This window comes from Anarrhichthys ocellatus, unplaced genomic scaffold (assembly GCF_004355925.1).
Source record: "Anarrhichthys ocellatus isolate YVR2014 unplaced genomic scaffold, GSC_Weel_1.0 scaffold22, whole genome shotgun sequence".
Taxonomy (NCBI): domain Eukaryota; kingdom Metazoa; phylum Chordata; class Actinopteri; order Perciformes; family Anarhichadidae; genus Anarrhichthys; species Anarrhichthys ocellatus.
Genome location: NW_022280052.1, coordinates 2569044 through 2584408, shown reverse-complemented (window position 1 = coordinate 2584408; position 15365 = coordinate 2569044). Strand labels below are relative to the sequence as shown.

At 41.4% G+C, this 15365-nt stretch overlaps 2 protein-coding genes across 7 annotated transcripts in view; one reads left to right on the top strand and one right to left on the bottom strand.

Annotated features, from left to right (window-relative positions):
• Positions 1-4736: 4736 nt before the first annotated feature.
• prg4b (proteoglycan 4b) lies at positions 4737-12258 on the top strand. The gene is made up of 13 exons (XM_031859602.1): positions 4737-4898; positions 5015-5085; positions 5447-5563; positions 5854-5976; positions 6621-6671; positions 7330-7614; positions 7782-8567; positions 9058-9144; positions 9619-9755; positions 10002-10158; positions 10349-10456; positions 10872-11000; positions 11682-12258. Exons 2-13 carry the CDS (start codon positions 5019-5021, stop codon positions 11789-11791), a joined length of 2157 nt encoding a protein of 718 aa, XP_031715462.1. The 5' UTR covers positions 4737-4898; positions 5015-5018; the 3' UTR covers positions 11792-12258.
• The window catches only part of tprb (translocated promoter region b, nuclear basket protein), a 21043-nt gene continuing 17372 nt past the window's right edge, over positions 11695-15365 (bottom strand). For 3 of the 6 annotated variants that reach the window (XM_031859596.1, XM_031859600.1, XM_031859599.1), the window contains exons 43-51: positions 14635-14783; positions 14366-14434; positions 14189-14280; positions 13837-13946; positions 13603-13701; positions 13267-13426; positions 12818-12936; positions 12649-12735; positions 11695-12112 (exon numbers count right to left, since the gene is read on the bottom strand). In XM_031859596.1, coding sequence (XP_031715456.1) covers positions 12063-12112; positions 12649-12735; positions 12818-12936; positions 13267-13426; positions 13603-13701; positions 13837-13946; positions 14189-14280; positions 14366-14434; positions 14635-14783 — 935 coding nt within the window. In that variant the 3' untranslated portion in view covers positions 11695-12062. The remainder of the gene's footprint in view (positions 12113-12648; positions 12736-12817; positions 12937-13266; positions 13427-13602; positions 13702-13836; positions 13947-14188; positions 14281-14365; positions 14435-14634; positions 14784-15365) is intronic. The other 3 variants (XM_031859597.1, XM_031859601.1, XM_031859598.1) reach the window with 2 other exon arrangements.

Here is a 15365-nt window from a genome sequence, read left to right as displayed (position 1 = left end):
CACATGGAGCATGGTTGCATCTCTCCTGATAACCTTACTGCAAATCTAACCGGGTGACTTTTAACAGCTCTCAGTGCTGTGCTTCATACATGGAGCCCTCTGACTTTGTAACAGGAGAAAAACTGAAGGGTGACTAATGGTCTGAAAGAGGTGACTGGTTTGCATAGTCAAATGTATTTTAACATCAGCAGGTATCTGTATAGACTAGATGATGAAGGTACAGTCAAATAAGGAAAGGCTTCTAAAACTGCATATGTTTACTTTTATGCTATTTTGTACAGCATGCTGCTGCGTGCTGCAGTCACGTTCTGAGGGGGGTGATGGAACCACATCATCTGCAAAAAGCAGGGATGTAATTCTAAGGTCCCCAAAACGGGGACACTTCTTCCCCTGGCTGCGCCTTGAAATCCAAATCACAAACAGGATTGGTGACGAGGAACAACCCTGGCGGAGGCCAACACGCACTGGAAACGTGTCTGACTTTGTGCCGAGTATCTGGATTCAGCTCTCACTACGAGCCATACAAGGACTGTATGGCTCGTAGCAACGACCCAGGTACCTCGTATTCCCGCAGTATACCTCCCACAGGACTCCCCGAGGGACACGGTCGAGGGCCTTCTCCAAGTCCACAAAACACATGTAGACTGGATGGACAAACCCCTCCAACAGACCCGCAAGGGGAAAGAGCTGGTCCACTGTTCCATAGCCAGGACAGAATCTGCAGCACTCTATCTAAAGCACATGCAACTGGCATCTTGGTTGACACTGGGAGCCCTGCCATAAGCACAGCTGCTATGACTCACTGCTTCAACTTCACATGTCCTTTCAGGTGCTCTGACACATCAAAGATGTGAGCAGTGAGAGGCCTCTGCTGGAGGTGTTGATGCTTGATGTGATGCTTAGTGAGGCAATATTAAAATCAAGTCTGGGTGCAACACATCATAATGTCAAAGACGGTGGGGTAGCACAGCACGCAAGTTTATAGTTAGAATAGTTTCCTGTGGTGAGATTCATTTATTTTCACTTCCACCTCCAGACTTACATTGAGCTGCAACAAGACAACATTTTACCACAAAGTCACAAGGCGAGATGTCTAAGATATCAGATATAATTGTGAGGTTTTGAATTAACACATAAACGAAACAAGTTTCAGATCATGCAGAGTATTACTTATCCATATGTTAAGTGTAAGATGGCATGTACGGGAAGGTAAAATACAAGTTGTGTGGTTATATACAAACTCTATCTTTCTGTAAACAGTCTGTTAGCAGTGTCCCTCATTTCCACATATGCAAATGAAACGGAGGATAAGCCTTTATTTTAAAGAAAAACTACCAAATTAAATTAAATGAGCTGTGGAATTTAATCATGTATCATCAGTGCCTGTCACCTGTTGGTGTGCATATTATTTGCTTCATAATACAGACAATACACTCTCACTTGTCTCCCCCTAAAAGTCCTTTGGGAGTTTCATTCATCATATCAATACACTGTAAACAATTTAGTGTGACAGATACCAGATGAAGGGCTTTCAACAGCTAGGTCTTCCATAGCTGTGTGATCACTAGCCGTCTTATTTTGACCGACTAATTATGAATATTAAGTACAAATTTATATAAAATTGAACAGGAATCAAACTGAAAAAGATGAGAGTTTTTCAAGACAAAGTGTTGTGCTTGTCCTCTGATGATAGAATGCTAAGATTGTTGGGTTATTTCCTGTTTTGAACATTTTGCAGTAACATTAGTCTCTAGGGAGATGGCAAGAGCAAAGAATGAGGCCCAATGTACACCCACATGCTCTAAATAACCTCTCTTCCTGTGTGTCTCCGTGTTTCTGCCTTTCATTGAGCTCTTTGAACAGGCTGACTGATTACAGCTGCCAAGACAGAAGATGGCCTCCACTGCAGACAAAGCCATTTGGATCCAGAAAAAGAAGCTGACTGTCCCCTTAGGGGTCCTCTCTTCTCCCCAGGAGATCCAGTGTGTACAACATTCATCTGTGATAATAAGTACTTTGTGCCTCATCTCCGTGATATTACTGCGTTTTGCTGGCTGTCCCTCTGCCTCTCTGTGGGTTTGTTGGCCTGCAAGAAGGTGATCAGGGATACTGCTGCTCATGTCTGCGAACCACCATGACCGTTTTTTAAGTAGCACCCATGGTCAATCATAATTTTTTTTTTTTTGTATTGTCAATTTTCCATCCATATGAATCTTACTTACAGTATGCATTACTTTATGTATCCCTTATCCTTATCCTTATCCTTATCATATGAAAGTAGAATGCACCTTCTTCTTGTCTCATCAGACTGATATTGTCCAGTGCCTCAATAATGAGTTTTTATTAACTCAAAGTATAATGTACAATTTGAACATTAGTTTTAATTTTTTCGTGCATATAAAACAACATAAAGTACAATAACAAATGCATACGACAGGAATGAGCAAGAAGAGTAAAAAGTATAAAATAAATACCCACAGTTGTTGTACTGTATGTCGAAAAAAGTGGGAAAAAAGTTTGGCTTGTCAAAAAAAAAAATCCTTCATAGTATAGTGTGTTGAAAAATGTCTTAGTATTGTATGATAAAAAAAGTCCTAGTATAATATGTAGAATACATTTTTTTTAAAAGCCTTCATAGAACAGTATGTAAAAAAGTTTTTACCCTCCTGTAAGGCTTAGGAGAAGGCTGAAGGCCAAAAACCCTGAACGGGAGGAATCTTTAGTTAAAGTTTGAGCCCCATCCCCTTCACTCCAACCTCTTTATTAAAGGACACTTGTTGTTTCAACTGCCTCTGAGTCTCCTGTTTTAATTTGAATCCTGCCTCCACGTCCCCTGGGTTGCCACACTAATTTTAATAAGATTCCACACTCCAAAACTTTAAATTGTCTAACTTCAATTTGGCCCGCAAGCTTTACAGTTAAACGTTTTTCAACAAGACAATGTGCAGAAACTCTTTTCTCTTGAGCCATTACATGTCAAGTTATTGCAGAGCAGGAATGAAATTCAGACAACCTTGCAAACACAAGGGGGCGCACTGCCTCTACTTTCACAACTTTCAGACTGGCGCAGCCAACTTGTCAGTGACTTTTATAATAAACTGTCAAGGGCTTGATACTTCCTCTTTTCATGGTGTGATGGTGGGGGAATTGTTGGCCCTTAATGTCTGTGTTTACGACTGTTTGGTGGACCCAGTCACTTAAACCAGATCCTGTTATCATTATTGTCTTGACACAAGTGCACTAATGAGCGCTTTTCCTCCAATTGGACCATGACATAATGGGATAATACCACAGGCATGATATGGTCCATCAGCACTTCCAACCACAAAATACCCACAGAGCAAACAAGGCCTAAATTATAAAAATACATCAACACAGTATTCAGTCTTGTGTTGTAATATACATTCTGCCTGTTGTCCCCCTGTAATAGCAAAAGCCCTATGATTATGTAAACGTTTAAAAGAAACACAATCTATAAGTGACGAATCTAGAAGAACCTGTTGTGAGGCAATAGAAATGCTCCCAAACTCATACCGCTGTAGCCCCTTTAAAAAGCATTCAAATAAGACAAGAGAAGAAAACAAACATCACATCACATGCACACTGATGAGGAGTTGCAAGAACACATTACTCTGCTGCACCTTTAAGACAAACGTAGTTGTTTTTTTGTCTTTAACACTTAGCATGCTAATTGACAGGAAAAGTAACAATCTTATTTTTTTTTTAAAGTAAATTTATGTAAAATTAAGTGGGCATCCATTTCTAGCTACTTCCATATTCTTAAAACAGAATAAAACAGTCGTGTACCACACAAACATTTGCACAAATAAACTGTAATTGCAGTATTGAATATAGTCAGGGACAAACAGGATCATCCAACAGGTTGCCATAAGGTTACATTCCGATAAGGTCACTGTACCGAAGGGTTCCTGCATTAAGCCAGTGGTAACCAGGTTACTTAAGTGTATATAAACTCACTGACTATACCATAATGGAAAATGTTTGTTAAATGACAGCAGAAATCTCAAATATAGTTGCAGTCAATAGCCCAAGTTTGTCCTTCATTATGTACAATGCCCCTATCGGCAGTGGAAAGTAACACTTTCACTCAAGTACTGTACTAGAGGACAATCTTAAAGTACATGTACATGTACTTCTAATCTGCCACATTTGATTTTTCCACTACAAACAGCTTGGCATATACTTTTCAAATTAAGATCTTACATACAAAACATATGATCAGTTTTTAAAATGTAATTGTTTTTAATTAAACTGCTCAAAATGATGCAGTAAAAATTAGATAAAAGTACTTCTTTGATGATGATCCAATAATGAAATATCAATCTCTTAATATATCATACTTTTGATACTACATTTAGATGATAATTTGTACTTTTACTTGAGTCAAATTTTGAATGCAAGACTAATTTAATATCTTTATAGTATTGCTAATTTTACTGAAGTAAATCATCTGAATACTTTTTCAACCAATGGTAGCGCTCATATATTTCAAAGTTAAAGAAATGACTTGACTGTCCGTATGGTATTGATTTGACAAACCAAGTCCCGGGAGATTTGAAGGTGTCCAGTTCAGCCATAGTGTGACTGAATAGCAAGTTTTTTTCCTTGTTGCTCGGAAGTGTGTGCGTGAAGTCAGCCGTCTGCCTGGCACAGATGTGTGTTGGTGTGCTTCCAGCTGTTTGTGGGGAATCATAATGTCTGGACCAATGGTCTGGTCTGGTCTGGACTGGACTGGATACTCCCTACAGCCTGTGAGATCATCACACTTTTAATTAGACCGGATCCACCAATTAACGGGAAGTCAGCCGGTCTCTCTAAGCCCTTTAAAAGCTGCCGAGTCAAACATCCAGCAGTGTTCTGACAGAGGCTCAAACAAGGTGGGTTAACTTTTATTTCCTCTTTTATCTCTCAGGATTTTCAGAATGAATTAATGCTATTTCTGCTCTGACGTATTTATTCTTTGTGTGTCTCATGCTTTGTGTCATATTTACAGAAGGATGTCTTCCACTGTGCTTGGTGCTGTTATTCTGTTGGTGTGTGCCTTGACATTTAGTGCTGCTCAGAGTGAGTATAACTTGTGTGGCCTTTGTACAGCATAGAGAAACATTTACCTGAAATGTATTATTCAGTATTCTAAATGCCAGAATGTGTTTTTGAATGAAGGACTTTCCTGGAATGTATCCAGGACGTTTTTTGCTCTTTTGTTCTTGTACTGTTTATTCTGTTAATAATTATTTACCAGAGGGGCAATATTTGTTCGACATTAATTCAGAAATCAATTTCTGGCACAGAGTGTTATTTACACACCATGTCCTAGAGCACATGTTATTGGACAGAAGATGGTGCACATTTTAAAGGCACAGATGTTGTTGTATCCCTCTCTGACATTTTCCTTCTGTTTTCATGTGCTCTATCTCATAAACAGCAAGCTGTAAAAGTCGATGTGGTGATGAGTACTCCAGGGGCTACATGTGTCAGTGTGATTACAGCTGCCTGTCTTATGGAGAGTGCTGCAAAGACTTCGCATCCCAATGCACCACAAGTGAGAGTTTTCCCTTCTGACATACTATTAATACCAGGAACTGTAACACAACGACACTGATGTCCAAAAACAATTTCAGTCACTGGCTACAATGTTTTTCACTCATCAACTGTGGTTTTTCATGTTACTTTATGACTCATTTTCCAAGTTTGCACTATTTTATTTTTTTTACCAATCCCCATCCCTGAAGAGAGCAACATTTCACATACTGCCTGAATGTTCCATATTAATAACAAAATAATCATATCAATCTTAAATAATCAGCACCGTGTTGTGTTTGTGTGAAACAGAAAACTCATGTAAAGGACGATGCGGAGAAAACTTCAAAAGAGGCCGACTGTGTAGCTGCGACTCTAAATGCGCTGATTACAAACAGTGTTGTCCAGATCACAAAACCCACTGTGATGCAGAGGGTAAGCCTTGTCCAACAAAGTCAGCATGGTTGTACGTGTGCGTGTGTATTTTCTGCATGTTAAACTGAATTCCCTCACAGTGTTGTTCGCAGTAGTATCACCATGATATTTGCTGTCCTGGTTAAGTTACCAGTGCTTTTACATCTTTGGTGTCTTCTTTGACATTTGGTGGTCATTTGATACACATGATCAGCAAATACAGTGACGGTGGTGTGATAGCATGGCTGCATGTTAAAGTCGGGTCTCACCCTTCTCAGTTGCACTGTCCTGCATCAATTACCATTTCAGCATAGTACATGTGTATGAATGGTGAAGTGCAAAGAAGCCAGGATTAATCTGACATGGCATGTCCACCAGCATGTGGAGTAGTATGAAATGCATGCAGTAATCTGCACCGCTGCATTGAGCTAAATTTGACAATACTTTCTGTCTCGGTTAATTACCACAGACGAAATCAGTGGAGCAGCCAGTGCAACAGCACCAGTGAAGACTAATTCATGCGATAATGTAAATGATAACAAGCCCAAAGATATATTTGACTTGGCAAAAAGGTTGATTTTTATATTTTCAGTCATTTAGGATTTAAGGCAAATTGTTTTTCACAGGCGTAGCTCTTTAACCTTTATTCATGAACATTCCCACAGAGCCGACTGAAGCAACAGAGCCTTCTACATTCAGCGAGGGAAACAATGCAGGTGACTATACCTTTTACTCAAGGAAGCTACGTAAACTTCATTTCACATCTTGAACAGTTACTACTTGATTCCAAAGACAGAAACCAATGATCATTTGTTTTAGATTACTTAAATGATAAGTGTTTTTTGATAAGAGACATGTCAGGAAGATGGCAGAAAGATGTTTTCGGTTGACAGCCACACTGTGGCTCTTTTGCTGTGGTTTGCTTCCGGTGCCAAGTCTCACCAGAACAAGCCAAGAGCACAAGCCCCACGAGCCAACAGAAACACAAGGAAGCAATGTTGTCATGAGTGAGTAGGAGGGTGACGGGCACAGGCTCAGTCACAAGAGAGGAAAGCACAAAATGAAGCCAAGAAATAATGACAGAACATTTTCTTGGAGGATTTTTTTCAGTAGTTGGCTTGGAATAGTTTTGTGGGTGGTGATACTCTTGCATCCGTGTTACTTCTCTCTCAGGAGGAAGACATGTTGTGACATTTCCATCTGGAATGTCAAGACATTCAGAGTCAGTGAAGTACGTGCTCAAGACAACAAATGCTGGAAAAAGACAGAGATAGTACTGATTAAAAACATTTTTAACATTGCCAAAGTGTTTTTCCCCCAGTGAAGTTTCATGAGTGTGACATCCATCTTTTCCCACTTGTCAAATTCCTCTAGATAAGAACAGCCAGCTTTTTCCCAATGATGAGTTTTCCAATAATGAAGTGGAGGACCTGGAGAAAAGTCCAATCCCAGAGAGCACCAGTGGCTACGAATCGTCTACAGCTGACCTGCTGGATCACATTTCTACTGAAGCCATCCAGGATCCAGATACTCTGGAGTTCAGTACAGAGACATTTACAGTCTTCACAACGACTATCGCAGACATTGAACCAACACAGGCTGGTGACGGCCTCTCCACACTTTACCCCACCATTGCAGAAGCCCCCACTGAGAGCACAGGTATGTGATATCCAGGGATTACCTGGCAGGCACAAATAGATTTTCAATGTAGAGTGATGTTTTATTCTTCATGTTTCTGTGGAAATATTTCTCTAAGGAGGATGGTCAATTTTTTTAACATGCTTCTTACTAGCGTTGAATTCATACTCATGTCGGTCCTCCTCCAGTTGCCAGTGATTCGACCAGCTCATCCGACCCAGGAACAACTCTCCCTCATCCCACCACAGCAGCTGACTTCAGCCAGCCTACTCCAACCTCAGTACCCCAAACAGAGTATTCTCCCACAGCCGACACTCCAGAGCTCGAGACGGCAAGCCAGGCAGAAGTACAGTCTGAGGATGACATTTTTTCCAAAGATCTGACTGTAGCCCCCTCTGATGAACCAGAGGTAACAACCCTATCCAAAACAGCCACCTACACGCCTGTGGCCACAATATCCACAGGACCCACACAGGGCTCCTCCACAGTCCTGGAAAACGCTCAGGTCACCACCATCCCTGTCTCAACGCTGAACCCGACACCCATCCCTGAGGTAACCACTTCAAACGAACCGGATGATACTGAGAAAAACACAGACAGTGTCACAACAGGCCCTCCGTCTTCTCTGGCAGACCTTAAAGATCCTCCAACCAGTGTTTCTCTAGAGGGCTACGGGGACTTAGCAGAGCTTGATGCCGTGACGACCCACATTCCTTCATCCACAGATGTAGTGCAGCATGACACTACAGATGAAGTCACACCAGGAACAACCACTGCTAATCCAGTAAATGTCACACCAGACCCGACCAAACCCGCACCATCCGAAGTCCCCTCAAAACCCCAGGATCAACCTGACCCATACAAACCATCGCCGGCTAAACCGACTCTGGCAAAACCCAGCTCCAAACCTGAGACTAAGCCTCTGGACACCGCACAAACTCTCAACATAGACAATCCTAGAGACTACCAAGCAGGTAAGAAATGTTCTTGATCCAGATTCTCAACACAGCGCCCATAGAAAACAAATAAAGTCAAAGATGAAGGATGTGACTCTGAGAGGAGAAATGTCAGTGTGACTATACTGACATTTCATCCCTGTGGGCTTTGAAGACATCAAATATATTTTAAGTGAGTCTAACACTACTGCAAAATGGAGGTCTCTATTTTCTGGTACATATTTATGACTGCTCTCAGCCTGCTTTATGAGCTCGGTTGTTTTGTCCTTATGCCTCTGGGTGAACAGAGATTCCTTCAAAGCGTAGCTACACTATATTAAGTGTTTTCCTGCTCTGTAAATAACACTTTAAAATAAAGCTTAGATACTTAAAAAAACAATTACAGCTCCTGGAGCACAACATGACAATTAACTCCCAGTAACTTGTCGGTGATTGCATGTCCTTTTTGTCTTATTGCTTGTTTATCCAAACAGATGGTTTTTCTTACAAATTGTGTCCTTTTTCTAAGACGACAGCAACGATACCAATCTGTGTAGTGGGCGGCCGGTCGGTGCAGTCACCACGCTGAGGAACGGCACAGTGGTGGTTTTCAGAGGTTAGTGTCAACCAGGCAGCTGATCATTGGACCTAAGAACTGTAACATGCATTCAGCCAAAATACCAGTTCATTAACATGCAAGAGAGAAGCGATGGATATTTTGTCAAAAACTCAAATTGTTTTTTAATGCTACTTTACACACCTACTTCACTAGATAGATAGATAGATATAAACTTTATTCATCCCCAGGGGGAAATTAGTTTTGTAGAAATTAGTTTGTAGACTACTACACTACATCTCAGAGGGAATCTTTTCTACGTTTTTAAAATACAATATTTTATGTTTCAGTTGTTAGCAGTTCCTTATAAAAATGAATATAATCTGTCCAAACAATCATCTCCCAATGCCATAGATTTAACTTGTGACCGTTTCTGAGGGCCCGCCCCCTAGGTTGGAAAACCACCAGACCAAAGTACCTATAAATCTTTATACATCTACAAAGATTTGTTTTTAATTTTTGGACATTTTCCAGGGCACTACTTCTGGTTTCTGGACAGATACATGGTGCCTGGTCCGGCTCGTGGCATCACACAAGTGTGGGGCGTCCCTTCGCCCATCGACACTGCATTCACCCGCTGCAACTGCCAAGGCAAAACATACATTTTCAAGGTATATTTATCCATCTGATCTGAAACCAATGAGTGCATTTGACAAATCAGAATTCTGAGGATTTCATGGGTGAGACCCTTTGCACTGTATCAGGAGGCCTTTTTGCTGCAAAATACTCAATCTAGGCTGTTCTTTGATATCACATTTCCTCTTGAGCCCTCTTGGCCATTTATCCACCTTTGTAAATTGCTGGAAAGGTTTATTTTTGTTGCTTGAGGTTTAATGTTTCGACTGTGATCTTTGCAGGGATCCCAGTACTGGAGATTTGAAAATTCTTTGTTGGATCCTAACTATCCAAAGGTCATTCAAGTAGGCTTTGATGGGCTTCGGGGCCAAATCACAGCTGCTCTGTCTGTGCCTCAGTACCAGAGGAGGAGAGAGTCCGTTTACTTCTTTAAGAGAGGTGATGCACTGCTGCTACAGAGTCGAGCTTACTAATATCTTTCAGTTTCTTTATTGATTTTGTGTTATTGTATTTTTTTTTCTGTGTAAAACAAAATTTAGATTTGTATTAATTAAATACTGTGTATGTCATGCAAATAATCTAAATGTGCAAATACATTCTGAAATTGACTCTTGAGTGGTTCTTCCAGGAGGATTGGTCCAGAAATATTCATACCAGTTAGGCACCAGTCCAACATGTGGCAGGAAAGTCCAGGACCCCGTTTACACTGTCCGCAGCCGAATGGTTCGACAAGCAGGTAATCCAAGAATTACAAATGTATACAGGACAAGAACTATTTTAACATACATTCCTTTTAACGATGACATAGATTCCTGGATGAATGTAACCGTGATGTGTACGGTGCGTTTTTGCCGGGCATTTTAACAGATTTACTTGGATTCATGTAAACTCAGGTTTAATTTGAGTTTCAACACGAGGTCACTGAAAAAGTGAGTCATCTTTTTGTGACGTGAGAAGGGCAGCGAGGTCCATCTTGTAAATATTTGGCAAGTGGAAATAGGTTGCCTGTCTACCATTTATGTGACTGCAACCGTTTAAGGCTTGTGATGTTGAACAGAAACATTTAAAAAATACATTTTAAATTACATAAATATTGATAAAAACCGAGTAGATAAATTCATTAATTTTACTCTCAACTATTTTGTTTCCAGTGTCTATTTTAGAGCCGGTAGTCAACATCCGGACATCTTGGAGAGGTTTCCCCTCCACCATCACAGCTGCTGTGTCCGTCCCGAGCACCAGAGATCCAGAGAGATACAAATACTACGTTTTCTCACGATGTAAGTCATTGAGCAAAATATCGTTTTTAAGCTCCGTGTTCTGCACATCAAGAAACTCCTTGCCTTATTTTTGATTAGCTCCTAACACACCCTGGTTACCGAAATAAAAGCTAAAAAGGTCGTGAATTTGTTTTTTCTCTTCCATCCCAATATTTAATTGCTCCCCTTCAAAAGAACAAAATGTCCACAACTTGTCCGTCTGCACTGAGACTTTTGTTAGCCGTATTCACATCATGTCTGAGAAGCCTAACGAGGACCATGTGTGTCAGGGTGGGTCGGGATATTAGGCAGGTGTAAAGGTCATTTAGGGTGGTGTCCTTTTACCTACAGCTCAAATGGAGCAACCACAGTAAAATATTCCATTTAAATGATTCCTACCGTCTAAAGAATACTGTAATTCCTGTCTGAGAAAACATTTCACAGTTTAATCATCAGGAGGGGTTTAGCGTCTAGTCGTTTATGTCATTCAAAAAACACTCCAGATTCAAGATTCAAGCCAAAAGCTGTCAGTTAATATCCTTAAAACTCTTGAGGTCAGCACTGATGCATGAGATTCTGTTTATCCCAAATTCATGTTGACTAAAAATGGAAACTGGCATGTACATGAAATAAAAACAAAAAACATCCTGAATACCATACATAAATTAAAATGCTTATTGAATTATTCTGTTTCTTTTGCAGCCAAATCCTACAACGTGAGGATTGGTAGTGAACGTCCCGTCATTTCTGCTCCGACCGACAACGCGTCACCTAAGAGCAACGACTTCTTGAAATGCCCAGCGAGAGTGTGATGAAAGAGAGTTGTATCATACACAGTTTTTTGTCTTACAGCTTTGTTTATTACATTCTTCATAAAACACACTGCTTCAGCATGGACCGATTACAAAAAGGTACTTAACATAAAAAACAAAAGCAAAACTAAAAACGACAGGCTTCAGAACAAGCGAACATTACCATGGCTGAATACAGACTCTGAACACACCGATTGGAAAACATGAAATGTGTTTCTGACGGGAATGGAAACTTCTTCAGTCACTGTTCACAAGTTTCCTGACTGGTGCTTCATCTCGCGAATCGTCTCCCATGAACACCCCGAGAAGGAAATCCCTGACCTGTTGGGAGACAAAACATTGTTTAATCACAGCCTGCTATGCTGATGTAAAGATGTTGTACAGTGGCTGTATAAAGTGTGTGAGAAATGTAAAACAATGATAGTGTTTCCGCTGTTATTCTAATCAACATTAAACTGAATTATAACACACCAAAATGTTTTAAATGCTGTGACTGGTACTTAATGAAACAAATGTTTTACCGGGATTTGTGTGCACACATAAGCATAAATCATTACGCAGAAAATGTGAGTTGTAAGCAAAAACCTGTTGCACTGCCATTAATGTGCATTACGAGTTAGCAAATAAAGAGACGTAAAGATGAGTTTAGGTTGATGTACCATCTTTCAGGCATACAACAACTTCCAAAATATACATTTACTTATTGGCATTGTCAAACAAAACTGGTTTGATATGACAAGCTGATCAACATTTTCTATCAAAGTACAGAGAGCATCTTCCACCACACAACTCTATATGAACACTGAGTATTGGCTCCATCACCACCCATTTTTTTGGGGTGTGCTTGCAAATGTTACCTCCTCTCTTCATGCGGCCACCGCGGTGTTCTGGCCAGCGCTGCAGCTGTCTGCTGGGTGCAGGTCTAGAGGGTGCACTGCTTGTATCTAGCAACACAAACAAACACGGCAATCAGAACTGAACACTAATCACAGGCAGGGTGTGCACAGCCACGTGGCTACACTGTACCTGCAGAGCTGGAGGATGGCTCCTGGCTGGTGGAGGGGAGGCAGGCCTTGTCAGACTGCTGGCCTGGCTCCTCTAAATCTCCCTGCGAGCCCACTGAATCCATTGATACTTCTGCTCTGCTGGAATAAACAGAGCAACAAAACAACGTGCATTGGTCTTAAAATCACCTGGAAAAACCATGAATGCAAGAAAATAAAAAAAGCCTTAAGATGCATTTATTATCAACCTGCTAACTGCTTTGATTCAGCTATCGATACTAAAAGAGGAGAAAACAACAGACTTTCAGTAAATAAAGAAATAATAGCATTTCATATCAGGCTTATAGCCTGCATGGGAACCAATAATGAATGTTACAGTTGACGGGCAGGAGAAGATTTGCAGACTGCTCCACACCCGAATTCCAACAGCAGAGAGGAGTGAATTCCAAAGCAGAGGGGAGTGAGCCTCACCTATCAGTGTCCGGCTCCAGGAAGACGTCGTCTCTGTCCTCCCCTGTGCCGGCTGCTCCTGGTACAACCAGGCCTGGTGTGGACGTGCTCACCATGGGAACCGACTGGGAGGCGTGCTCACTGGTGGTGTCGGACTGAGCCGCCTCTGAGAAGACCGTTACTGGAAGAGAAGAACAAGATATGTTGTAGCATACGATAGCACTCCCAAATCTGACTAATTCCATCCAGCTTACTGCCTATTTTCAGAGACTGTGAACTGAGTGAAGCATATAGATGAAGAGGGTGGGTCTAGAGATATACAGAACAGATCTCTTCATATCAGACTGAGACAGATACCTGGTGCTGCAACTTGTGACGGTGTGGTGGGAACGCTGCGTCCACCAGATTCCTCTTCATGAGTTGCTAGGAACAAGGGGCTTTCATACATCCCAAGACCTGAAGACAAGAAACAAAAACTTCCAACGTTCTGTGGGAAATAAAAATCATCTTTCTGCTGCAGATAGCTGGTGGGGGTGTTTAATGCCGTTTTAAATAAACTGTAACTGTGCACAACACGTGGTGGTGGAGTACCTCCTTGTGAGGCGAGCAGTCCCAGGTCCGAGTGCGAGGATGAACTCGTCTGTGGCACGTCGTCTGAAGGACCAAACCTGAAGCGAGGCACACCGGCTACTTGGGGAGAACTGACAAACAAAAAACAAAGAGTCAGTCAGTGCCTTAAGACAGCAGAATGAGACAGTTTGAGGTATTTTAGGTACTTTCAACGAAGTATAGAAGTAAAACCATATCATCTAAAAATGTGTTGTATAATCAAATGCCGTATTAGATCAACATTATCTCATCATGTACTGTATCACCAGTGATTTTGTCACTTTTACATATTTCAAATGTTTCACATTCTGACTTCCTGGTCTGTGAGACTTACTGGATCGCCTGGTCAAACACATCGGAGCGCTGCGGCAACACCAGAGTGGGAGTGCTGGGAACCATCCTGTCATCGTCGTCACAGAAGTGCTGCTGCAAGAGGAAGAGATGACAGGAAGTGTGGAATACAAACACAGGGGAGTGAAAGTTGTATAAATGACGTAATGAACGGACTTACAGAACTGCCCGGCACCCCGGGAGTGAGCTGTGGGACTCTGCCGACCGACTGACGACGACCAGGGATACGCTGTGAAGTTCATGTGTACAGAATTGATTAGCAGAGCTAGTGATCTGCGCATCGAGATGACATAAAAAGAAAAGACCAGAGAACAAGCACCTTTTCAAAAAAGTAATGCCGGTCTTGTGCCATGAAAAAAATAACTAAAAACAATGTTCTATTTAACTTCTCTTTTCCTTACTGAGGGTCAGATCACGCTTCCTTCATACCTGAGCCGGTGGCCCCAGTTCTGACGTCGGGGCGATGTTCAGGCGAGGGGGCAGCTGATGTGTTGGTCTCCGTGGCGACTGGGGCATTCGTGTACCGGAGCTTGTGATTGGTTGTTCCGTAGAATACGCCTCCATCGTACCGCCATCAACTGGAAAAACAGATTATACTCAAACCGGTCCATTTGATTTGAAATAACATTAGATCAGAACGAAGTGGTTACAAAACTACTTATGAAAACCCAACCGATCCACTCGTTATTCAATTACTTATTTAAACTAAAGTTCCTAGACTTGGATGATTTTTTTAAACGGCAAAAACCACATTAGCGGATTATGCATACATACTCAATGAAGCCGGTCAGGACAAATGTTTAAAATCATTGTATTTCTGTTCAAAAGGTGAACAGGAAGCAGCTGTCGAGAGGCACACTGCGTAAGATTTAATAGTTTCAAATTGGAAATAAAATAAAAACTACACTTGAGAATCTGTCTATCGCCCTAATGAAACCATTGCTGTACGTCTTTCTAATCATGGGATTAGATTCTTCATCCGTGTAATGTACTAAAGTTCAGTTTAAGTTGTTCCCCTCAGTGATACGGGGCCACAAAATAACTTGAATTATGAATCTTCAAAGTAAAGCAACCCTTGTTGGAAATGACCTTTATTGGCAGACACACACACAGACACACACACACACACACACACACACACACACACACACACACACACA

Excerpts from the sequence above, each read along its gene's own strand:
- prg4b (XM_031859602.1), top strand. The coding sequence starts at position 5,019 with ATGTCTTCCACTGTGCTTGGTGCTGTTATTCTGTTGGTGTGTGCCTTG. Across the intron at positions 9,145-9,618 it reads CACAGTGGTGGTTTTCAGAG|GGCACTACTTCTGGTTTCTG; the intron begins GTTAGTGTCAAC and ends GACATTTTCCAG. Across the intron at positions 10,457-10,871 it reads CCGAATGGTTCGACAAGCAG|TGTCTATTTTAGAGCCGGTA; the intron begins GTAATCCAAGAA and ends TTTTGTTTCCAG.